Source organism: Bos taurus, chromosome 2 (assembly GCF_002263795.3).
Source record: "Bos taurus isolate L1 Dominette 01449 registration number 42190680 breed Hereford chromosome 2, ARS-UCD2.0, whole genome shotgun sequence".
Taxonomy (NCBI): Eukaryota; Metazoa; Chordata; class Mammalia; order Artiodactyla; family Bovidae; genus Bos; species Bos taurus.
The window spans coordinates 80676986-80702664 of NC_037329.1; the positions used below are offsets into that span (position 1 = coordinate 80676986).

The 25679-nt window shown below is 37.7% G+C and overlaps 1 protein-coding gene across 1 annotated transcript in view; it reads right to left on the reverse strand.

The window, feature by feature from the left end:
- The window catches only part of TMEFF2 (transmembrane protein with EGF like and two follistatin like domains 2), a 277948-nt gene that overhangs the window by 55625 nt on the left and 196644 nt on the right, over positions 1-25679 (reverse strand). The window contains 2 exon segments of the mRNA NM_001076101.2: positions 611-670; positions 1586-1734. Coding sequence (NP_001069569.1) covers positions 611-670; positions 1586-1734 — 209 coding nt within the window.

Genomic DNA, 25679 nt, shown 5'->3' on the forward strand with positions numbered 1-25679 from the left:
TAAATAAGATTTACATTTCTGCATAAAATGCTTTATAATTTTGCATGTGTCAGAGTATAATTTTACTCTATAAAATTATAAATGTATAATTTTGCATTTTAGTTTCTAAGTAAATTATTTTATTATTTTTGAAATAAGTTAACCATACCTTCTAAACTTTGCATCAGAGTAAAGACAGCCTGTATTGCTATTTATAGATGTCCTTTCTTTCCAGCTTTTTTAGAGACTAGAAGACTCCTTTATTGTTGACTTTTATAAAAATTCAAACTAGAACATTTGCATTAATTACAATATACCACCAAGAATTGCATTAATTTCCATTGATGCCCATTAATTTGATAAATGTTTTGTCATTTGTACCATTTGCACTGTCAAAACAAGTTAATTATGTCTTACTGACATTTTTGACAATTGCTTTAACTGCAAAAAAAAGTATCTTATTTGCTTCCACAAAAATTCAATCTTATCTATTGAAAATTTGAACTAAATAAGAGAAGACTAGCCCATGTCAGGAGTCTTACAAGATCAACTTAGGATCAATGGTAAATAATGATACCTCAGAATTCTTTAATAGCAGTGCTCATATTTTGAAGTGGAAAATATTATGTACCTGCAAAATCTGTTCTTGCATAATGCCCATCTTCAGATTTAGTGGTTGTAGTTGTGTTATCTGTGTTAAAAAAATTAACAATAAAGATTGATTAACTTGTTACCCAGATATCTGTCTAACAGTATTTTCACTACAATTAAGGAGTTTTCAAATATATTTCTAAGTAATCTTTATACAAAACAGATTTAAAATATCAATTTCTGTTTAAGACTGACAAATAGAAAGATATAGGCTTTCTAATGCTTAGGGCGAGGAAAAGTTTCAAACTATAACTGAGATAAGTTGGGCAAAAGAATAACAAATCAAAACCCAAGAAAATATTTGTTTCTGAACAAGAAACAAAATAGAACATTCTGGGACATCCCAATTATAAAATGGACTTGAAATATTTCTATTGGCTCAATATATAACAATGGTGTGATTTGCTTTGATTTCAATGTTATACAATAAATCTTTATATTCTTTGCTAAAAATGAGTTTAACTTTCTTTTTACCCTGTTCAAGGAGTGTACCTACAATTTTTTGAATATTGGACTCAGTGTTGATGGCATTGTGAAGACGCAGTGCCATTATACAGAAAAAAAGTATGGACCATTGCCAATAGGCCCTATAATCACCACAATTGTTACAGTAAAATTTACTGTCCATTGTAAACCAAACTTGTGTTTCAAAAATGAAGTCCCTGCCTAATAAAGGATTATCTCCACTTTTCATTACTATGTAAAGACTGAGTGAAGTGAAAGTCGCTCAGTATGTCTGACTCTTTGTGACCCCATGGCCTATACAGTCCAGGGAACTCTCTAGGCTAGAATAATGGAATGGGTAGCCTTTCCCTTCTCCAGGGGATCTTCCCAACCCAGGGATCGAACCCAGGTCTCCCGCATTGCAGGCAGATTCTTTACCAGCTGAGCCACAAGGGAAGCCCATGCAAAGACTAAAGATATTCTTTAAAATGAATTTTGGTGTGAGTATTACCTTGACATCGACCCAATGACATGACTTCAATTTTCTCCTGTTTCTGACATGACGCTTCTTTGATTTGACATGCATTATCATAAGATTTCCCATCAGAAGCACACAGGGGATTGAAGTTGGTTTGAGAACAGTCAATGTTGCACACACACCTAAAGGGAGAGAGAAATAAAATGTGCAACATCAATGGTGTTGTTACCACATTATAAATAAAACACAAAGAGGAAGAATTGCTAGGTTGGCAAAATGCAAGTTGGCAAAATTGAATTGTATCCTTCCAGGGGAAGTTCCTTCACTCTTCTCCCTGAGATGAAAAGAAACATAGAACTAATCTAAAATAATTCAAAAGACTGAGCAATGGATAAAAAATAAAAAAGGGGAAACTCAGAAAATAATCATCAGTTAATCTCTGCCACTGGAACTTTTAAAATATGTACATAAACTTCCCTGCTGATGCCTGCAGAATTTGAATAGGCTGAAGTAGCCATGAAATTCTGCTTTACAATTTCCTTAAATGAAATCTACTGTGTTACTTCTTTTCTCAGGATATTTGAATGGTGAAAGCTTGAGGAAAATGACTCAGAGGACATTTCAGAGAATGTATACATGGAGATTATTTGGAATGCAATCAGGAGTTAAATTTCTTCAGCGTATATGCAGATACACATAAGATGTGCTAAACAGGAATGGTCAGTGTTCTTTAGTATTTAGAGGAGATCATCAAACCCTTTGAGAATCAAATGAAAGGTATAGACCTCTCCTCAGAAGCACTGTACTCATGTAAACAACTGTGCATAATATTTTAGGGGTTTCACGGGCCCCTTGTAGCCTGTGCCATTAAACTCTTTCCCAAATACATACTACTCTCTCTGTTTTCTGTTTTAAATAAGTTGATTATCACTCATGATTTTAATAGATTTCTTAATAGAAATAAAAATTTGGTGAATTAATGAAAATTAGTTTACTTGAATTAAGAGAATTAGATATTTTAAAGCAAGCTTCTTAGGATTTTTCCTATGTCCTTGTAACTCACCGTATTTTACAATCTACTTTTTCACTCAGAATATTGTGTTTATATGTGCAAATATGTTACTGCCTTAGAATATAAACTCCTGTTTAAAATTTTTATTAATATTTCTATTACTTTTCTAAACAGATGATAAGATTCTTGAAGTGATGAATCACACATTTCACTTCTGTATATTTTACTTGGAGCTGAGCATAGGATGTAAGGATAACAAAAACAAGCAGCTGACAACATGCTGGGTTCTGAACACGCATTGCTTTCTTTAACCTTTGAAACAGCCATTTTACAGACCAATGATATTACATAAGGTCAGAGAGATAGTAAACTGTGGAACAAGGACCCCCCACAGATGTGTTAAACTAAAATACAATCCTTTCTGCCCACCACAGGCTGTGTATTAGTTTCCTGGAAAACTTTTAAACATAGTCGTTTATAGGCAGGTTTCTGGGCCCCTTTAAATCTGGGGCAGGGGGAAGCCTAGGGTTCTGTATTCTTAGTTAATCAGCCTGGCATCAGACTCATTTCCTGCCAATCACTGCTTGATTGGTTTGTTGACTGAGTGAGAGAGGGTTTGTCTACACACTAGTGTCTCTCAGAGTGTAGTCTTGAAACCATCTGTATCAGAATTACCTAGATCTTGGTTAAAAATGTTGGCAGATAATGTGCTAATCCATTTATTTTATTTTTTTTAATAAGAGAATTATTCTAGGAACAGTTGGTTATTTTTAATAGTTCACTTAGGTACAAATAAGAGAGATGGCAACCATCTCTAATGCTTAAGTCATTGAGAGCGGTGTTCCTACCTTGGCCATGATGGTGCTACATGATGACAGCTACTGGGATCACAATATTGCTTCTTTGGCTGATTCTTGGCATCTGAAAAATCTGAGATCAGGAGCTGCTACATGTTCAAAGAGCTTTTGGTCCTTGTGATAAAGAATTGGGAGAAGTGACTGTAGCTCAGGCTTGTTCTCAATAAAGAGGAAAGGGGACAGATTTTTGTATTTTTTAAAAGATAGCTTCATTTATGTTGAGGAGAGTTGAGGTTTTGACTATTGTTGTGTTGGACTCTAGAGACCATCCCCTTGAAAGACACTGAAATAATTATCTGTTAGCAGCAGCAGAACAGAAAAGAAGGTATGTGAGAACCTATGAACATCTAGAACAAACTAGGTATTATATCAAGGGATTTTCAGGTTTCTCCAAGTTGAATACAAAGAAATTCAGGGATGTACATCACATATAATCTTGCCAGGAAAAAAAAAAAAAGACTGGCAATTCAGAAATCCATTTGATATCATAACAAAATAGCAAATGAGAATAGAGATGGAAAGATAAAATTTGGTTGAATTGAACTGGCCAGATTCAACATTTCAGTGAAGAACTCAACTAAACCATAGTACAAATAAATTAAACAATTATTTGGAAAGTCTAACAATAACACTGTTTTCCAGTGGGCTATTTCTTTTTTCCCTTTGACTGATCTGATATTAGTCCCATAGACTTTTTGCTGCCGATACCTTCTTCCCTTTCCTTTTCCAGCATTGCTCATTCAGGGATATCCTTTCAAGGTTTGTTTCCCCTTTGGAAATTCCTCACTCTTGCTGCCTCAAATAAAGCCTTTCAGGAAATGCCTAAGAAAAAAAGTTCAGACATTTGGCATTTCTATTCTCATCTCAAAAGGAGGACCTAGACTCTTTTAGGTGAAAGTAAGGTAAGAGTTTTGCCATAAGCTTCAGGCAAGCATGGGTTACACTCATCTTTTCTCTACTGCACAGTGTCATTATATAATACATCCCCTCCTTCCTCTGTCCTCTTTGAGCCTTGCCTATGTTAAATAAATGCATGAGTATAATCAATTTGCTCATGAATTTCAGTATCAATTGGAAATTTGAAATCTATGGAGAATATTTTTCTTTCTTTGAATAAGTGGAAGAAGCTTCGTTGATTGCTGAAATGGCTTAAAAACTATGTAGATCAGGGAAAAGGAAATGTTGGGATTGGCTTAAAAAGACCTAATATTTCTACATTATTAAAAACCAATGAATTCTGAATACATTATTATTATTTACTATATTTTTTGTACCTAAGTATATTAAGCTTAACTAGTTAGAAGACCATGCAGGATTCCAGGATCAGAGTCTCAAACTCTAAAGTCCATTTTGACTTTTATCAGTAGCGGCTAATCTTTGTGTTCCTGCCCTGCCCAAGACCTTTCACATACACTAAACTTTTAGTAACTGTGGTTTCAATACATACATAAGTGAAATGAACGAACAGAGCAAAAGGATTTTATATTTTTAAAGAAAGGATAAAATTAATCCAAATTCTCATCACTCTACTGCCATAAAAGTAGACATACGGTAGCTGATAAATATTTTTCTTGCCAAATATTAAATGTCCTCACTGAAATCAATGAATATTCAATTGAATTTAAGAATAATGGTAATAATAATAGCTTATTCAATGACAGTGCCTGTCCCAGTGTTATATGCTTTATATGTTATTACTCCTTTTATCCTTCTATCTCTATGAGGTAGTTACTATCTCCATCTTGGGCTTCCCTGGTGGCTCAGATGGTAAAGAATCCACCTGCAATATGGAAACCTGGGTTTGATCTCTGGGTTGGGAAGATCCCCTAGAGGAGGGCATGGCAACCCATTCCAGTATTCTTGCCTGGAGAATCCCCATGGACAGAGGAGCCTGATGGGCTACAGTCCACGGGGTTGTAAAGAGGCGGACACGACTGAGTGACTAAGCACAGCACACAGTATTTTTGTCCTACAGATAAGAAAATGTAGGCTTGGAGAAGTCACACAGCTTGTAAGGAGAAGAACCTAATTTCAGATACAGGCAGTCTGATGCCAAAACCTGCACTGTTCTACATACTGTTTAGTACAATGAAAAACAAAAAAGATCCAAATTCCTGCTGTTAACTAATTAAAGGAATACTCTGGATGAATAAGGCTTGAAAAAACAGTTATGTCTACTTTTGGAATATTTATCATGATTTTATGAATTTAAATCATGTTGACTCAGTCTCTGTCTTCTCAAACAAGTGATTTGTCAGAGATTATTAGTGAGTATGTGAATTAGTGAATATGTCAGAGACTATTAGTTTTAAAAAATTCTGAACAACATCTGGTATTAGAATGAGTAACTGAGATGTATTCAATGAATCTGATTATTTAAGGCATCAGTTGTTCAGAATATTTTATCTTTAAGGAAACCCTATATAAAGGTGGCTCCACAGAAAAACACACAGAGACAGGCACATATGAAATGACTCTACTGAAATGACAAAATCTAGCACTAAATGCAAGTCTGCTTCAAAACTTAGAGTCTGGAAGTTCTAGAAGCTCATATTCATGGCACAAGGGGGGTTTGTCTATTTATGCAAGTGAATGAATTTGTGTATGTATGTATGTGGAGAGGGGGCTGCCTGGTGATGTTGACTACATCGTTAATGTGCCTATTCTTTAGTTCATATCTTTACCTTTCTGCAATCTTCTCAAGGGAAATGTGTCTCTTTTACTTTTGAATTTTACCTGGTACCTAGGACAGTGTGTCACAGCAAGTCTTTAATAAATGCTTGCTGAATGAATTACTGAGATAATGGTAGGATGGAGGTGGAAAAAATTAAAGAAAATAGTCATTGTCTAGACATCAACACATAGGAGAGAGAACCATTGCTATATTCAGATAAATTCTCACCTAACTTTGTGCTGCTTGGCACATGGAATCTCTAAGGAAGGAGTAGGATCTTGAAGAACTAAGGTTCACTCCCTTCTTTTATTTGTGTCTACACGGACAAAGGAAACAGAGCCCTCATTAGCCCTTAGCCACTTCAATGGCATAGAATTCCAATTATAATATAAAAAGATGTTTTCAGGTTACTACTTATATTTTGTGGTATTTGGGTGCAGTTCTTAACAGCCATTTGAATACGGATGTGACTTGTCAGTTTAGTGATGTTTCAAACTATTGAAAAATATAAGACTCTGATAAAAAAGGTGACAGAATTATCGTATTAATGGTGAGAATGCAGGTCACTCTGTGCTTTCACAGCTTATGTAAATTAATCCAGGATTTTTCTTTCTATAGAAAGAAAAAAATGAAAGGCGAACATTTTAAAAACAGAAACTACCCCTTCTTCCCTGCATTTGGCAAATAATTGCATTATTATTCATTCTGAGAGGAGTAACTGGTTAATTATAGCATGTCACAAGTATTTAATATGAGCCAAGAATTTGTAAGGCTGAGGACTGCATGGATGCCTTTAAGGTTTTTGTGTTTTCTTTTATTCTCCTTTTTTTTTTTTTTAACCTATCTCAGTCTTTTGACACTTTGACACTGCGATTACATAGATCTCTTTTCTTCTAGGCTACAAAGAAAAAGAATCAGCCCTACTTGAAAATAATAATTTCAGGGGTCTCTATGTGGAAATACTCCCCTCTGAAAGGCCTTCAAAGAAAATTAACATTGACTGAAAACCTTAGCTGAAAACCTAGCTTAGCAAGAAAGAAGAGAAACATCCAATAATTTTAAAAGATCCTTTGATGGAGTGAAGAATCTAAGTTATACTAAGTAAAATGTGCTATCTAAGACAACTCACATACATTTACAATTACCCCATGAATATTTTGGGGTGTCTGACATTAATTTAGAACTCTCCTGAAACGCCTCTTACAAGGATGTTCTGAAATAAGTTAAACAAGCCTTTCCCACTGTATTTAAGAACGACTCATCATCCACCAGAGTGAGAGGATGTGAGTGCTGCCAGGTAGCACATTACTTATTCATGTGTCTGCTTTGTGGTTGCCCTCTAATTTCACTAGATTTTGTTTCATCTATTAAACATGCCTGTCACTTATTCCTCTCCCAAGGTCCTTGATCTGGTGTCCATTCAGAATTTTACCACACAACACTCTTAATCAGTTTGAAATATCCCACAAGAGGTTTTGATCTACAGTTAGTTGCATTGCAGTGACCGTGATTTCGGGGCTGTTTCAGACCATGACTGGTTTGTTTCCCTGGAGCTTGTCTGTCTCTGAGGTTACGACGCAGAACCCTTCTGGCCCAGCCAGTAAATGAGGTCAGAGCTGCCATCAGTGTCCTCTGTCAAGACTGTAATGGATGAGCTGCATGGTATTAGTAACAGCAAAAACAGTGTGTACCTTTCATTCAAGAGTTCTGTGATACTTTACATGCATTTATTCAATTTTCATGTCACTCCTTTTGATGGAACTTGATTATAAGTATTTTACCTGTAAGGAAACTACAGGAACAACTGAATTGTGGGCAAAAATGAGCCAAAGAGGTGTGAAAATTCATTAAAAAGTTAACCCTCTGTACAGAGGGTGGAAAAGTGCTGACTGGGAGGTGAGATGAGGAAGTCTACTGTGTTGTTATTCAGGTGACGTATGTGAGCTTGGGCCAATTTTTTTTTTTTTTTTTTTTTAGTTTGAGAAAGGCAATCTTTTTGTTTTAAAACCTAGGAGGAAGAAGCAATGCCCTTCTCCAGACACGTAACCCGGCATTACAAGGAGGGGGACCAGGCTTCTCTTGTACGTAGAAAAGATTCAGTTCCTATAAATGTCTATCTGTGGGGCTTCCCAGGTGGCTCAATGATAAAGAATCTGCCTGCCAATGCAGGAGATGTGGGTTTGATCTCTGGGTTCAGAAGATCCCCCGGAGAAGGGAATGGCAACCCATTCCAGTATTTTAGCCTGGGAAATCTCCTGGACAGAGGGGCCTGGCAGGCTACAGTCCATGGGGACACAACTGAGTCAGACACGACTTAGCAACTAAACAACCACAACAATCTATTTATAAGGATTAAAGCACAGAAATTGGCCTGTTAGATTAAAAGAACTGAGGAAAAGTATAGAACTACAGATAGCCAAATCAATGAGTATCTGACTGAAGGGAAACCAAGCTGAGAAACCCTTTCCCTAGGTGATGTCAGAATTTTGGGAAAGAGACTGATGGCCACGTATTAAAATAATGTCTAAAATAATAAAGGTAGATGATAATGACATTGGAGCTCATTTTGTATCAAATTGTGTTTAACTGAGGCTAAAGCCTTTGACTGTGTGGATCACAATAAACTGTGGAAAATTCTGAAAGAGATGGGAATACCAGACCACCTGATCTGCCTCTTGAGAAATCTGTATGCAGGTCAGGAAGCAACAGTTAGAACTGGACATGAGACAACAGACTGGTTCCAAATAGGACAAGGAATACGTCAAGGTAGTATATTGTCACCCTGCTTATTTAACTTATATGCAGAGTACATGATGAGAAACTCTGGGCTGGAAGAAACACAAGCTGGAATCAAGATTGCCGGGAGAAATATCAATAACCTCAGATATGCAGATGACACCACCCTTATGGCAGAAAGTGAAGAGGAACTCAAAAGCTTCTTGATGAAAGTGAAAGTGGAGAGTGAAAAAGTTGGCTTATAGCTCCACATTCAGAAAATGAAGATCATGGCATCCGGTCCCATCACTTCATGGCAAATAGATGGGGAAACAGTGGAAACAGTGTCAGACTTTATTTTTCAGGGCTCCAAAATCACTACAGATGGTGACTGTAGCCATGAAATTAAAAGATGCTTACTCCTTGGAAGGAAAGTTATGACCAACCTAGATAGCATATTGAAAAGCAGAGACATTATTTTGCCAACAAAGGTTCGTCTAGTCAAGGCTATGGTTTTTCCTGTGGTCATGTATGGATGTGAGAGTTGGACTGTGAAGAAGGCTGAGTGCCGAAGAATTGATGCTTTTGAACTGTGGTGTTGGAGAAGACTCTTGAGAGTCCCTTTGACTGCAAGGAGATCCAACCAGTCCATTTTGAAGGAGATCAACCCTGGGATTTCCTTGGAGGGAATGATGCTGAAACTCCAGTACTTTGGCCACCTCATGCAAAGAGCTGACTCATTGGAAAAGACTCTGATGCTGGGAGGGATTGGGGGCAGGAGGAAAAGGGGATGACAGAGGATGAGATGGCTGGATGGCATCACTGACTTGATGGACATGAGTCTGAGTGAACTCCGGGAGTTGGTGATGGACAGGGAGGCCTGGAGTGCTGCGATTCATGGGGTCGCGAAGAGTCAGACACGACTGAGTGACTGAACTGAACTGAACTGAGGCTTGATCACTTACTACATTTATGGCATTGGACTACTTACTTAACTTCCCTAAACCTATGGAAATAGTTTATAAATGTACATAAACTGCCTAATACTATTTCTAGAAGTTGTAATTACCTAATAAGTATTGGTCATCATTAATTTCTTGACTTAGTGATATGAAGCCTGGATGCAGATCAAAACCTCTTGTGGAATAGTTCAACCTTGGACACCAACCCAAAGATTTTCACTTAGGAGGTCTGATATCAGGTCAAGGTAACTGTATTTGTTGAAAATGCCACAGGTGATTCTGATGTGCAGTTGTGATGAGTTGCAATCATAGTAAATGCTCTTTCTTACCCTGTAACACTAAGAGATTTTTCCAAATTTAGTGTAAGATTTGTCATGGGAAATTCTGATGCTTACATCTGGGATGGGACTCAGAAATCAACATTTTAAGCAAGTTCCTTGGCTCTTTCTAAGGCAGATAACTTGCATAGTCTCTGAGAAATCTCAGCCACACCCTTTTTCTCTTTCTCTTTTATTCCATTATAAGCAATTTAATATTCTTGATTAATGTACATGCTTCAGTTACACACCTTCTCCCACACGCTTTAGGTGCTATGTGTGTAGTTTCAGGTGACAGGGACAGGTGATTAAATGCACTGATTCCAAAACATCCATGGTGGAGAAATCAGAAGGACTGATTCATCAAGTAAAACCAAGATGGCATGATGAGAAAGGAGATGAAACTCTGGAGGGGTCCCCTGTGGCAGATAGTTAGCTCCAACTTCCACATGACTCCCAGGTTTAATGCTCACAAGACAGGAAGGATAAGGCTTCCCTAGGTGGCTCAGATGGTAAAGAAAGTGAAAATGAAGTCTCTCAGTTGTGTCTGACTCTTTGTGATCCTATGGACTGTAGCCTACCAGGCTCTTCCATCCATGGGGTTTTCCAGGCAAGAATACTGGAGTGGGTTGCCATTTCCTTCTCCAGGAGATCTTCCCGACCCAGGGATTGAACCCAGGTCTTCTTCATTGTAGGCAGACGCTTTACTGTCTGAACCACCAGAGAAGTCCACAGAACCTGCCTGCAATGCAGGAGACCTGGGTTGGATTCCTGGGTTGGGAAGAGATCCCCTGGAGAAGAGAATGGCAACCCATTCAGTATTCTTGCCTGTAGAATTCCATGGACAGAAGGGCCTGGCAGGTTACAGTCCTTGGGTTCACTAAGAGTCGGACACAACTGAGTGACTAATATTTTTTCACTGGGGAGGATACCACGGAAACTGGATTATCTCAAAAGATGGGTAGGACTTAACAGAACTGTGATGGAGTGAACAACATGGGGAAATGTGTGGAGGCAGACAGTGCACCAGGTGTTGGAGAAACAGGAATAAATTAGTCTGATTGGAGTGAACTCCTCCCAATAAAAGTGGGAGAGTCCAACTCTCTATAGTCAGATGATAAAGGGCCTCAATTCCAGTGCAAAGAGCGGTCTTTATTTTCTAGGCAATGGGGAGTCCAGAAAGCTTTTTGACACATGGTGATGAGAAGGTCAACATGATGAAAGATGGTAGTGGAGCACAGGCAGGGGGACTAGTCACCAGGCTATTGCTATCAGCTCAAGGGACTAGCAAGGAAGGCTCTGGAGTGAGGTAGTCACTCAAACGAAGGATCAACAGGGCTTGATCTTTAAGGCATATTATAGCAAAGCACTAAGGTGAAAATGTTACCTTCATGCCTTTCCTGCTCTATGCTTTCCTGCTTTTTTTTTCCTGACCTGAGTTCTGTTCCAAATCGGAAACTTGGGAGAAGAACAGCCAGGCTCAGGGAGGCAGTTGGGTGTGGGATTCAGGAAGGCATTCTTTCTTCTCCTGGTGGGGACAATTTTCTTCCTTTGCCCCTGGGACAGAGGCAAACAGGGTTCTATCATGATGGAGATATCATGGAAACACCCTTCATTGCAGTTTAGAGAATTCCTCCTTGTATGAACGTATACTCTTGCCTGATTCCAGGACTGACTGAAGATGACTGTGGCAGCAGATATATATTAATGCCACTGCCTCAGAGAGCAGACAAGGCAGACAAGGCTCCCTCCAAGGCTGTGAGTGCTCCCACGCCCCTCTGCAGTGTATACCATGTAGCTGGAGCAGGATTTAACTCGTGATCCATTTTCATGTATCACAGTTGCATTTTTCTCAGTATTATTTTTTCCTTTTTGAAGCAGCTGCATTTACATCTTAAAATAATCAAAGCAAACAATTCTTCTTACTCATATACATTTTTAAAAGTATCTTGAAGCAAAAATCCCTCATTAGCATCATGTGTATGCTCTTGCTCATTAAGCTAGAAAACATATTCAATAACCAAGGGTGACTCTGATTACTAAGAAGCGTGGTTGCTCTGACTAGATGGGTCTTAGTACACAACAAAGTAAGAAAGCATGAAAACCTCAGAATAAAAAGTTGGAAGGAAACACAATACGATGAAAAAACTCTCATTTGAATAACGTGATAGACTGAATTCCCACTCACTCCTTCCTGTCGCAATCCATGTTGAGTGTTCCAGTACCTTCCTTGAGGACCCGCTATGAGATTCCCACCCCTACTTCAGCCAGTGAGGTGGCTTCATGTTTCTATTTTACAGACTGGCCTTCTGGTATGCTTTCATTTGCCAAGAGACTTTCAGGAGTAAATATGCATCAACATCATTACCGTCTAGATTTTCTAGAAACCTGCAATTTGATATCATGCCCTTGGATTTAATCCATGAGATATCAGGAAGAGTAAATGAAAACTAGCTCTGCATTGTGGTAAAACTGCTAGTTTGAAAACACTGTCCATACATTGCTCAGGTGATTTTCATTTGTTTATTTAATTTTTATTTATTTTCCTATAAGGACACTCATAATATGTTTTTCAAAGAAAAAAAGCAGTCTTATTTGATCTGAGCATATCTCCTTTTATTAGGTAATGTCAGCTTAACACCTAATATGTTTCCCTTTACTTGGCTCTCAGGGAGCTAAGAAGCTAAGAGTAGTAAGTATGTGTGTATGAATGATGAGTGATAAATAGGAGGAATAAAATATCTATCCAACAAGTTTGTTAGTTTTATTGATCTTATGATATAAAGATAAGAAAATAAGGTGATATTTGTATACTTGCAGTGTTTCCTCATGAAATTAATTCTCAGTGTTTTTGCTACATGTATTTTCTAGAATGGTGTCCACAAAAGTTTACACTCTTATAATTGAGTGTAAAAATAAAGTGTCGATTAAATTATGCTGGCATGAACTAACAACATTTATAATTAAAACTTGTATCAAATGATCTCCTGTTAGGATTATATCATCTTTTATCTTTCACTTATTAATTTTAGGGTCACTTAATTTAAATTTGCTTCTAAAATAATATTTAATACATATTATGCTATCATAAATTTCATTATTTGACGAATAAAAAATATAATTGCAATATTCATAAGGATGCTATACACCAACCCTGAAAAGAGAAGATGGGAAATATGATTAAGGAAGGAAGATGGCTTTACCTGTAATGTCTTCAAGATCAAAAGCAAATATGGTAAAGTAAGTTTGCTAAAACTAGGTGGTGGATGCACATGTGTTATATTTTTGATAGTTTCAAAATGAAATTAAAAATATTAAATTTGACATTTTGCTTAAATGTCAAGCTTAGCAAATATTTGTTGCATTGATTTAGATCTAGATAACTTATTTCTAAATTGTTTAAGCCACATAAAAAATAATATGAGCATGGAGAGATTCCAGTGGATTGAAATGTGTCTTTGTAAATAACAACTGTTTAAGATTGAGCTTCTTATGTCTGAATGAAAATGACTTTCAAGCCAAGTTTGTCATAGGAAGGGAATCATCTTTGTCCTTCTCTGCTTCTCTCATCTTACTTGTTCACCCCCTGAAATGTTAAATGCACCAACCCATGGTGGCATTTAAGTTTACAGCCAAGCCACGTTCTTCACTGACTTCCTGCAGTGTTGCCGGTGAGTTCTGATGCTCTGAAACAGGGCTGTAGGCAGCGTTGGCAGCCAGGAATAGTCGTGAGCTATTCAAAAACCACAGGGATGAAGGACTTTAAGTAGAAATGTTTGAACGTTTTGCCTTGAAATAATAATGCTTCCGAGTTTCTCAAACAGATTAAGCTTTAAAAGGTAAAAAGGTACAGGATGTGTAAACACTTCCTGCTTTGAACTCCTGATAAGGTCTTCTTGTTAAAGATGTTTGGAAGGCTGCAACTATTACTGCCCCTCTTTTTTGTTTTGTTTTTGTTTGTCTTTTATTCCTAAGCACATGCTTTTTCATTTATCATGGCTCTCACTGAATTCAGTCTAACCTCACATGCATAGTTGAGCATTTACTTGGTGCCAGGCACTGGGCTAAACATCAGAGACACCAAGATGACCCATGTGATCCTAGATGGTAACAGAGATCACAACGAAATGAGGAAAAAAGTATCCGTAAAACAGCGTCATCAGAGTTGGCATGAACAATGTTTTGAGAGCATTGAGGAGAAACAATGATTTCTACCTGGAGGATCCTGAAAGGTTTCGCGGAGAAGGTGATGCTTGAACTAGAACTTTAAAGAAGAGTAGAATTTTAACAGGTGGTTTCCATGGTGACTTGTAGCAAGAGAACTTCTAAATCCTTTACTGCACTGAAGATACCTCTCTGACAGGATCATTTCTCATTCTTTTCCCTCTGTTGATTCTCTCCCATGTATTCATGATGAAACATTTTTCATCTTCCCTAAAACTAGTGTCTCCTGTTTCACATTAGAAATGAAAACATATGCCTCCTGTTTGGGACTCAGAGCCATAGAGGCTTCCGGAAATCAGGCCAGGTTATTAAAGGAACCTTGTGCCAGGAGTCAGGACTCTGGGGCCTTTGGCATTCTTGCTCTCTAGCTGCTGGGCATCTACCACAGGATACTGGAGGACATGTGTACAAGCGTGCTCAGTCATGTCCAATCCTTTGCAACCCCATGAACTATAGCTTGCCAGGCTCCTCTGTCCAGCTGACTAAATATGATATCTACAGTGGTCAGTTCTAAAATTCTGATACTTTGTGTTCTTATATTTGTATTACCTAGCACTTCTGTTTATCTAGCACATCCTCATTTCCTACCATCTTCCCAGTCTTTGCAGTGTCTTCTCTGTTAAAGCCTCTACTCAATGAACTTGGCATTCTCGAACTCAGTGATTTGCAGATAGTAGACATTTTACATATAATTGTTGAATCAATGAATGAGCATTCTTGTTTGATTTTTCAACATTTCCTTAATGTTCTTCTAATTGGTGAATTACTCAGTGATTCCTAACTGCCCAGGACTCCATCTATGTTCTGTGTCATCTGAGAGTGCTTTCTTCCTGGGGGTGTTTATTTCCTCTGCTATGTTGCTGGCTGTTTCATCATCTGTAGCCTTACTCACTTGCTCTCCATTCTGTCCTGTGTCATGTCTCCCCACAGTTTAGTGGAAAGACCATGGACATTTGTATATTGTTATTAAGGTCTCAGCCAGTCATCTGTACCTAATAAATGCTTATTGAATGAACAATAAACCTGAGTTAAAATGTTTTTAAAAATTTATTTCATTGAGGTATATTTGATTTAGAATGTGTATATTTCTGCTGCATAGCATGTGATTCAGTTATATGTACATTCTTTTTCTTTTCCATTATGGTTTATCATAGGATATTGAATATAGTTTCCTATATTCCTATATTTCCTATACTTCTATATTTCCTATATTCCTATATTTCCTATATTGCACATTCAGTAGGACCTTGTTACTTATCCATCCACTAAAAAATAATTTGCATCACAATCCATCCCTCCACCCTGCCCCCTCCTTGGCAACCACAAGTCTGTTTCCTATGTCAGTGAGTCTGTTTCTATTTTGTAGATAAGTTTATTTGTGTCCTACTTTAGATTCCATATATAAGTGATACCATATGGTATTCGTCTTTCTTTTTCTAACTTACTTCACTTAGTATGATCATCTCTAGGGCCAACCATTTTGCTGCAAATGGCTTATTTCATTCTCATTTTATGACTGAGTAGTATTCCATTGTATATATGTACCACTTTTTTATTCATTCCTCTGTTGATGGATATTGAAGTTGCTTTCATGTCCTGGGTTTTGTTAAGTAGTGCTGTAGTGAACACTGTGGTGTATGTATCTTTTCAAATTATAGTTCTCTTGATACATGCCCAGGAGTGGGACTGCAGGATCATATGCCATTGAGTTAAAAAATCTTAATTTTGTAATTTACTTGACTCATTTGTAAAATGTGGAAAATAACTCCTGGCTCATAATAACACCTATCTCTAAAGGTTGCCTGAGGGTATAAGTGGAAAACAAATGAAAATAACTTCATATGATATTTGTTGCATGGCAGGTTCTGTTGCCTCACTTGCTCATGAGGAATTAATTCATCTTGTATTAAATTGGTTTAGTTCATTTCAGGCTGGCCATCACCACATTATCTTTCTACTTACACCTAACTAATCATCCATAAATAAACTTTGATCAATTGGATAAAAGAACTATTTGCCATGTATATCTATCTAAAATCTATAAATTGAGTTTCTTCTGCCATGTTTGGAGTACAAGACTAATGTCTTTTGTTTTTTTGTTTTTTGCTTAAAGAAGAAATTCAACAGATAATATATCTAGTATATTCTGTTTTAAAGATGAGATACTTGGCACTGTCTTATAGATTTTATAATTTAAACTTTTATGAATTCTTAAAATATATAAGCCATTAGCTTATTTATCTGATTTTCCAGAAATGTTACACATCTTGGAAATTCTAATACCATTGTATTGAGTAATGCTAAAAACAAGTTTGTCACTCCTACCCCTACTCTTTGTAGTCCTGGTTATTTTTGTCCTTCATTTCTTCCTTACCTTTTTACTCTTTCTTTATTGCTTTCTCTCCAAATATTTAAGCCAACAAGAGAGAGAAAGCAATATGTAGGGCTTCCCTGGTGGCTCAGGCAGTAAAGAATCTGCCTGCAATGTGGGAGACCCAGGTTCGATCTCTGGGTCAGGAAGATCCTCTGGAGAAGGCAATCGCAACCCAGTTCAGTATTCTTGCCTGGGAAACCCCACAGAGGAGCCTGGTGAGCTACAGTCTACGGGGTTGCAAAGAGTCGGAGGTGACTGAGCGACTAACATTGTGCATAGAACCTAAGTACTGTGGACAAAAAATATTACATGCCATTTTAGTAAACAAAGAATGCTGCCTGCCATTCTGATCAGCTACTCCTGTTGCCCACCATCAAGCCATTAAGCCATCAGCCACTGCAGCACCCTCCCCACCCCCCACCACTGGTGTGCCTTGAGTGGAATTCAGGGTGGAGAAAAAAAAATGCTGGCCCTAGGTAGTTAAGATACATATCAAAAGAATAATTTCTATGAGATCAAATTCTTTCATTTTTCCCATACATAGAAAGGCACTAAAGTCATTAACTTGGGGTGACTATTTTTTTTTTTTTAATTAGCAGTAGTCTTTCCATGTTCAACATGTTTGCGTTTTTCTTCAGCAAAAGTTCCTATATTTCCGGGCTTTTCCCTGAACTCTTTGGAACAGTTCCTTAGAGTCATCAGAGAGGCTTATTCTGGGCTATGTCCACAGTAAGTCTATCGAATAAAATGTAATTTTCAACTTTCAGCTTGTGCATTTTTTTTTTTTCAGTTAATAGTACTTAAGAAAAAAAAAAATCCCTGCCATTCACGGAGCTTACCATCTAGCAGAGAAATTTGCTTTTAGAACATGGAAAGATTCAAGACAGAAATGTAGAAAACGTGTTTTTAAAATATTGTCTATCAGTTCAGTTCAGTCGCTCAGTTATGTCTGACTCTTTGTAACCTTATGGACTGTAGCATGCCAAGCTTCCCTGTCCATCACCAGCTCCCAGAGCTTACTCAAACTCATGTCCATTGAGTTGGTGATGCCATCCAACAATCTCATCCTCTGTCATCCCCTTCTCCTCCTGACTTCAATCTTTCCGAGGATTAGGGTCTTTTCCAATGAGTCAATTCTTTGCATCAGGTGGCCAAAGTATGGGAGTTTCAGCTTCAATATCAGAACTTCCAATGAATATTCAGGACTAATTTCTTTTAGGATGAACTGGTTGGATCTCCTTGCAGTCCAAGAGTCTTCTTCAACACCACAGTTCCAAAGCAGCAATTCTTCAGTGCTCAGCTTTCTTTATAGCCCAACTCTCACATCCATATATGACTACTGGAAAAACCATAGCTTTGACTAGATGGACCTTTGTTGGCAAAGTAATGTCTCTGCTTCTTAATATGCTGTCTAGGTTGGTCATAGCTTTTCTTCCAAGGAGCAAGCGTCTTTTAATTTCATGGCTGCAATCACCATCTGCAGTGATTTTGGAGCCCAAGAAAATAAACTCTCTCACTGTTTCCACTGTTTCCCCATCTATTTGCCATGAAGTGATGGGACCAGCTGTAAGATGATGTAAATGTATTTATATGGGGAGACAATATAAATGAAATGATGGATGAACCTATTTCTACTCACAGTAGAAACTAACTCAATTTATAGATTTAAGATTAAGGTACATGTAGCAACATGCATAAAGTCACATTGAATTCTTTTGCTCTCATTTATTTTTTCATGCTAGAGTTACTTGCTAACGGTGCTATTCTTTTTATTCTAATTAAAATGTCTGCATTTCTATTCTTAAGCATGGTTGTGCAAAATGGTCCTGCTCTTGGCTTCATCTCAGAAGGCTTTTTAAACTACATAATCAAATGTGGACTTTTCTTTCAGTAAGTGGTCACTATAGGAATACATTATGTTTTGTAAAAACAACTATTTTGAACTCTTCTAAGGGCTTCCCTGTTAACTCAACTAAGTTGGTAAAGAATCTGCCTGCAATGCAGGTGACCCTGGTTCCATTCCTGGGTTGGGAAGATCCTGTGGAGAAGGGATAGGCTACACACTCCAGTATTCTTGGGCTTCCCTTGTGGTTCACGTGATAAAGAATCTGACCTGAGTTTGATCTCTGGGTTGGGAAGATCCTCTGGAGAAGGGATAGGCTACCCACTCCAGTATTCTGGCCTGGAGAATTCCATGGACTGTAGAGTCCATGGGGTGGTAAAAAGTTGGACATGACTGAGTGACTTTCATTTTCACTAAGGAGAAATATCATTTTAATGAAACCAACAAGGTATTGACTATAACAAATACTGGGGCTATCATAAGGAACTCAAAAGCCTCTTGATGAAAGTGAAAGTGGAGAGTGAAAAAGTTGGCTTAAAGCTCAACATTCAGAAAATGAAGATCATGCCATCCAGTCCCACCACTTCATGGGAAATAGATGGGGAAACAGTGGAAACAGTGTCAGACTTTATTTTTCTGGGCTCCAAAATCACTACAGATAGTGACTGCAGCCATGAAATTAAAAGACGCTTACTCCTTGGAAGAAAAGTTATGACCAACCTAGATAGCATATTCAAAAGCAGAGACATTACTTTGCCAACAAAGGTTCATCTAGTCAAGGCTATGGTTTTTCCTGTGGTCATGTATGGATGTGAGAGTTGGACTGTGAAGAAGGCTGAGAGCTAAAGAATTGATGCTTTTGAACTGTGGTGTTGGAGAAGACTCCTGAGAGTCCCTTGGACTGCAAGGAGATCCAACCAGTCCATTCTGAAGGAGATTAGCCCTGGGATTTCTTTGGAAGGAGTGATGCTAAAGCTGAAACTCCAGTACTTTGGCCACCTGATGTGAAGAGTTGACTCATTGGAAAAGACTCTGATGCTGGGAGGGATTGGGGGCAGGAGGAGAAGGGGACGACAGAGGATGAGATGGCTGGATGGCATCACTGACTCGATGGATGTGAGTCTGAGTGAACTCCGGGAGTTGGTGATGGACAGGGAGGCCTGGCGTGCTGGGATTCATGGGGTCGCAAAGAGTCGGACATGACTGAGCGACTGGTCTGATCTGATCTGATCTGATCGTAAGTTATTATCTGAAACTTGGCAATATTTTTACTATTTTAACTTTATTATGACTATATATTTCATACAGTCTATGTTAGGGATTTAGGGCATGGCAACCCACTCCAGTGTTCTTGGAGAACCCCCATGGACAGAGAAGCCTGGAGAGCTACAGTCCATGGGGTTGCAAAGAGTCAGACATGACTGAGTGACTAAGCCCATATTAGGGATTTAAATTATCCTTACCCATTTTACCCATCCATTTAATAAGCTGTCTGTCTTCTATCTTAGGCAACCTAAATTATCATTTCTTTGAATTCAAAATGTTATCACTTATTATCATATATCTTTTATTTTTTTCAAAATAAGTACATTTATGTGGCACACTATGAATTGGAATGACAAAGTATAAAGAAATTAGTAAAATTACATACAAATTAAAAATTCTTTTCTCTGATAATAGAAAAAAGGAGAGGCTAATTCAGAATTAGGACACTAAAATGCTAGGAATTAAAAGACAGCTAAAGATGAGTGTACATACATTCTAAATCACCAGGGAAATGAATGAGCCTCTGAATTACTCTCTCTGTTTCTACTCTGCCTCCCTAGAGTCAGTTCACAGAACAGCCAGAGTGATGCTTTAAACATGTAAACGAGATCAAATCATTTCCTTACTTAAAACCCAGCAAAGTCTTTTCATGGAGCTTAGGATAAATTTGATGGTTTGTACCATGGTTTATGAAGCTTTACATGATCTGGCCCTTGGCTACCTATTCAATTTCATTTCCTATCAGTCTTCTCTGCCCTTTCCATACTCCAACCACACTGGACTGTTTATTGTTCTGAGGACACACCAACTAAGTTTGTGCTATCAGAATTTTTCACTTACTGTTCCCTCTGTCTAGAGTGCTCTTAACTCAGATATTTGCATGACTCAAATATGACCTTTTCAGAAACGCTTTCACTGACCACAGTATCAACATCAGCATTTCCATTTCTGAATCCTAACATTATATCACATACTTGATTTTTAAAAATTGTCTGTTTTCTCTACCTCAATATATGCTACATGTAGAAAGAGATTTAGTCTGTTCTGTTCATTGTTATATTCTTCAGGCCTAGAACAATATCTAGCAAATAATAAGCACCCAATAAATATTTGTTGAATAAGTGAGCAAATAAATGAATACATATCTGATTTCAAATATGCTTATATATGTATATATGTACTATTTTAGTGGTTTAGACAAAGTTTTTATTTGAATTATGTAGTTAATTGATGAATTCATATTTTTTGCTTCAATTATCAAGAAAAGCATTTCTTCATTCTTATGTACAATAAATATTTATTAATTTTTGTTAAATGCTTAGTTTGTAGTGGATGTGCAATAAATACTTGCTGAATAAATAGAGTACTTACCATGTACAAGATATTAGACATTTTAGTATTTAATTGCCTAAAAGAAAAATGGACCCAAATCTCCCTGTTATGTGGACTGGGTTATTTTAAACATAATGATGAATATTGTATCCCAAGGATCAATGTTCAATAATTAGTATGAATGGTAATAGTCCCCACAGCTTGACAGTCCCTGGCTACATGCAATTCATACAATTCATGTTTTCATTATCTCTGTGCCTTTTGGGCATTGCAATCCATATAATATCATTTCAATCTTTTTTTTTTCCCATCGAGGTGCTCTAAATGGTTTAGATTTCCTCTCTGTCAGAATCTTATTCTGAACAAAAACTCAATCAGCCTTGTTTCTTTCAATGATTATTTAATTTGTACCAACTGTTGCTATTGCTATCCTTTATATCACCTATCCTTCAAAATATGTCAGTGTTTACTGCAAAGGTAGAAAATGATTGAAGGTTACTGTCTGCTGTAAGCCTTAGCCAATCAAGCAGTTTCTTCATCTTTAGGTAATTCAGTATGTGTCTAATTTAAGTAATTTGATCATTTGATGATTCTGATCTAACTTCCAATTATACTTGTATCAACAGATCTATTTCACTTCAAAGATGCAGCAGCAGCTACTGAAAACTGAATAAATGGCTCTGTACTGGTTCAAAGTATTTTCTGTAGATTCAAGTATTTAGATGGAACAAGGAGAAAAATGTATATCTATTTATGGCTTATATGCAGCTATTACTAAATCATGAATTGGAATCAGAAGACATGTTAAATACTGCATAAATATTTTGGAGTAAAAGGTGTTGCCTTTTCCCAGCCATTGTCTTTATTTTGACTATGGCTCCTGGAGACTATTAGTCAGAGGGTATGTTCTGCATTAGTGCGGGTTAGAAGGAAAACAAATGGTAAGCAGACAATACCTCCCTTTGCTTAGCAAGATTTCTTAGGCAGCAGTGCTCTTCTGCTTTCATAACACGTATGCTGTGCCCGGGCAGACAGCATGCTGTTAGGGTGGTGGTTAGTTAATATTAGGGATTGGGCTATACGTTGTTATATAAAGTTTTATCTACAGAAATGATTTATAAAAGTTAAATAGAAAATTTATATCTGTGACATGTCATTGGAATGTTTTTTGTTGACAGAAGGACATTGAAATGGCTGCATGGCATTCTAGAGGCAGTTGCAGATGCTTTCTTTGCCAGGATGGTAAGAACTAAAACAGGGTTTTAGATGCTAATTCTGAACTTGTTCCATTTGGCTACATATTCTGCAATATGTGTGCCCCTTTGAAAGAATCTATGATTAAAGACCAAAACTGTGGCTGAATTGTAAAATGTTAGTCTATTTTTTTAAAGGCTAAAGACTGATCATCCTTTGGTAATATTTTTAAATAGCAGAAAACAAGCCTATTAAATATAATATACTCTGAAGGAATATTGTTCAAATTATCTACACTAAATAAAAGGACTACTGTATTTTTAAAAAAATAATGTAAATGCAGAAAACAATGGCATTCTCTAAATAAGTAGCTCAAACAATTTGAACAATAAATGTGACATTTAGAAGGCAGCTCCTTTCGATGAGCAGGTACACACCATTTTACTTGGTATCATATTCAGGAAGGTAGAACCGGAGCTGTCAGTTAGCTTGAGAGACTCGGGTCCGTCCTCTTTTCCTTGAAGCATAATGCCAGTGTCACAAAATGCTGGTGTTGTCTCACTGTATCATAAGACAGTGGCATAGTTCAAGCAATCACCATGTCAGCCCAAGCTAACTGCAGTGTATGCTTGCAGTCAGAGATAATGAAAAGTTTCACAGGACAAGACACTGAAAATGAATGTTGGCTAAATATAAGGACTGTACAGAGATGAGCCAATGTATCTATACCAGACCTTGAGTCACACAGGAAAATACTCGCTTTTAACCTATAAATTCTAAAGATTACTTTAAATGGAGAATGATGATGCTACCAGTTTTTGGAGTGGTGGCCGTATCATAAGAAAGAATTCATACATGGACCAAAGAGGATAGAATTCCATGGGTTGATACATTAAATCAAATTAACTCTTTTAGAAAAAAAAAATATTAGAGAGATTTCCCTGGTGGTCCAGTGGTTAAGACATTGTGCTTCTACTGCAGGGGGCACAGGTTTGATCCATGGTCAGGGAGCTAGGTTCCCATATGCCAGGAGATGCAACCAAAAAATGGAAAAAACATTATTAGAAATATACAGAGGTATCAGGCTACAGGGAACTGAATGGGATGACTCTCATTTCCATTCAACATAGTCTAATTACCTAGTGAATACATATCTACTTTTGTTTATTAACAGTTCATAATTAGATTATATTGGTTAAGGGTCATTTGCTCTTGGAATCACTTTGAACACTACAATTTGACCATGGTAACCCAATACTCTTCAGTAACTATCTGTGTATGGCACTCAGTCAAATAACTAACAGCATTTTAATCCCATGCCTCATCAACTGAGATATGAACTGTGAACCCCTAATACTTACTCCTAGCCTGAGACTCTTCCCTCAATCAGTGAAATATACCCAGGACCTTGTGAGTCCATCTCAGGGCCTTTCGTACTTTCCCTCGTGTCTTTAACAAGCTAGTTATCAGAAATTCAGTGAAGTTGGACATCCTCCGTTTCAGCCAGAGTGAGATTCAGAGTCCAAAAGGTGCTTTCCTCAAGTGGAGGGAATAAAAAGAAACTAAGTTACATTTTCTATGACATTCCTAAATATTACCTCTTCCAACTAAGTAATAATAAGGCAGCATGGCAGAAAGCTCTGAAAACTGAGAAAAGGCACAATTATGGTGGAATCATTCATCCAGTCGTTCATTCAGTAGCTCTGTGCTGAACATCTTATGTGTGGAAGCACTGGTTCAGGGATATAAAGGTGAACAAAGCACTACCTAGAGTGAAGAGCAAGGAACAGAAATTAATCAAAAAAGGACTGATTTAGAGGCAGAGGCAAAACTGAGAGATTAACTGAGCTCGGGCGTGGTGGAGTGTCCAGGCTTCCTAGAGGAGGAATGAAGGTTGAGGAGAACACGGTTGGGAACAGGTGTGGGAGACACATCTTCACACAAGAGGGACGAGCTTGTGCCCAAGGGCAGAGGCATGAAACTTTGGTCAAGGAGCTGCAGGTGGCTTAGTAGACTTGGAGGTCCCCAGGTGCCAAGAAAGGAGTCGAGTGAGGCTGAAGAGGGAGTGGGGCCAGATCTGGAGGCAGATCTGTGACCTGAAAACGACGTTAAACTTGACTGCAAAGAATCAGAGAGCTTTGAGGAATGGGAGCAGAAGAGTAACAAGACTGATAGTAACAGACTGATGAGACTGGGACCAGAAGCAGAGAGGGCAGTGCAAAGGTCGTGTATCAATACAGATGAGAAATGATGAGACCAGAGTGACATGATTACACTTGTTTAGAGCACTCACTCTGATGACCAGTCTTTGCTTCCTTTTTCTTTTTGTGTTAGCACTCTTTCTGGGTTTTTCTTGTACTCCTCTGGCTCACCCTTTTCAGCCTAGTTAATGTCTCTTTCTCTTTCTCATGCTCTACAAGTCGGTGCTCTTGAAAGCTCAGTTCTTATTTCCCCCTTTCTTCTCTCTTTATAGTCTTTCTCTAGGCAATCTCTTCTATTCAGTCTGACACGTTCAAATATTTTTTTTTTTCTTCCAGTCTAGAACCCACTACAATCCAACTACCTACCTGATCCACCCGCTTGGGTGCCTCATAGGCACCATAAACTAACATGAAACATTAAACTCTTGTTCTTTTCCCAGAAATTTACATCTATTTCATTTTTTCCCACCTCAGTAATTGGCACCTACAGTTCCCAAGTGGGAAAGCCAGAAGGCTAGGAGTCAGGATTGATAGTAATACTTACTCTGTCTTACCTCTCACTCCAATCTTTCACTAAACCTACTCCTCATTTTCCTCGCTGCTACGGAAGATGACAAACTTGTTTGAGATAAGCCTCTGGCTTGTTGACAGATGGCAGCAAGGGACTGGCAGGATGAGGGGTGAGGGGATTTGTACTACTTTATTTGATGAGGATAAGTTCTATTGGAGCCTGTGAAAATGCAAGCTCTGTTAGAGGCAGTTTTAGTTTCTCTGAGCCTTAAATTTCTATTCTTTGTTAATAAACAGATGTTCTTTCTAACTGGTAAAGTACTTTGAGATAGCCAGGAAAAAAATTCTGTATACCTGTGTTGGACTTTTTACTCAGCAAAAAGTTAAAGAGGTTCAACATTTTCCCTTTGCTTTTAGCTTATCCTTAGTACACTTAGTTTCTTTTTACCCTTACAGATGAAGATACCATAAATATCCACTTTCTGGTTCTCCTTCCTTCTCAGTTTTGCAAACATTTTTCATTTATTCCTGCTTATCATTGAGCATTCAATCTAGTGTGCTTGTCTTCCTCTCATTTTATTTTCTTCAGTCATTATTTAAAAGGGGATTTGATTGACTCTGTCCTATAGAATTGGAGAGGGCAATG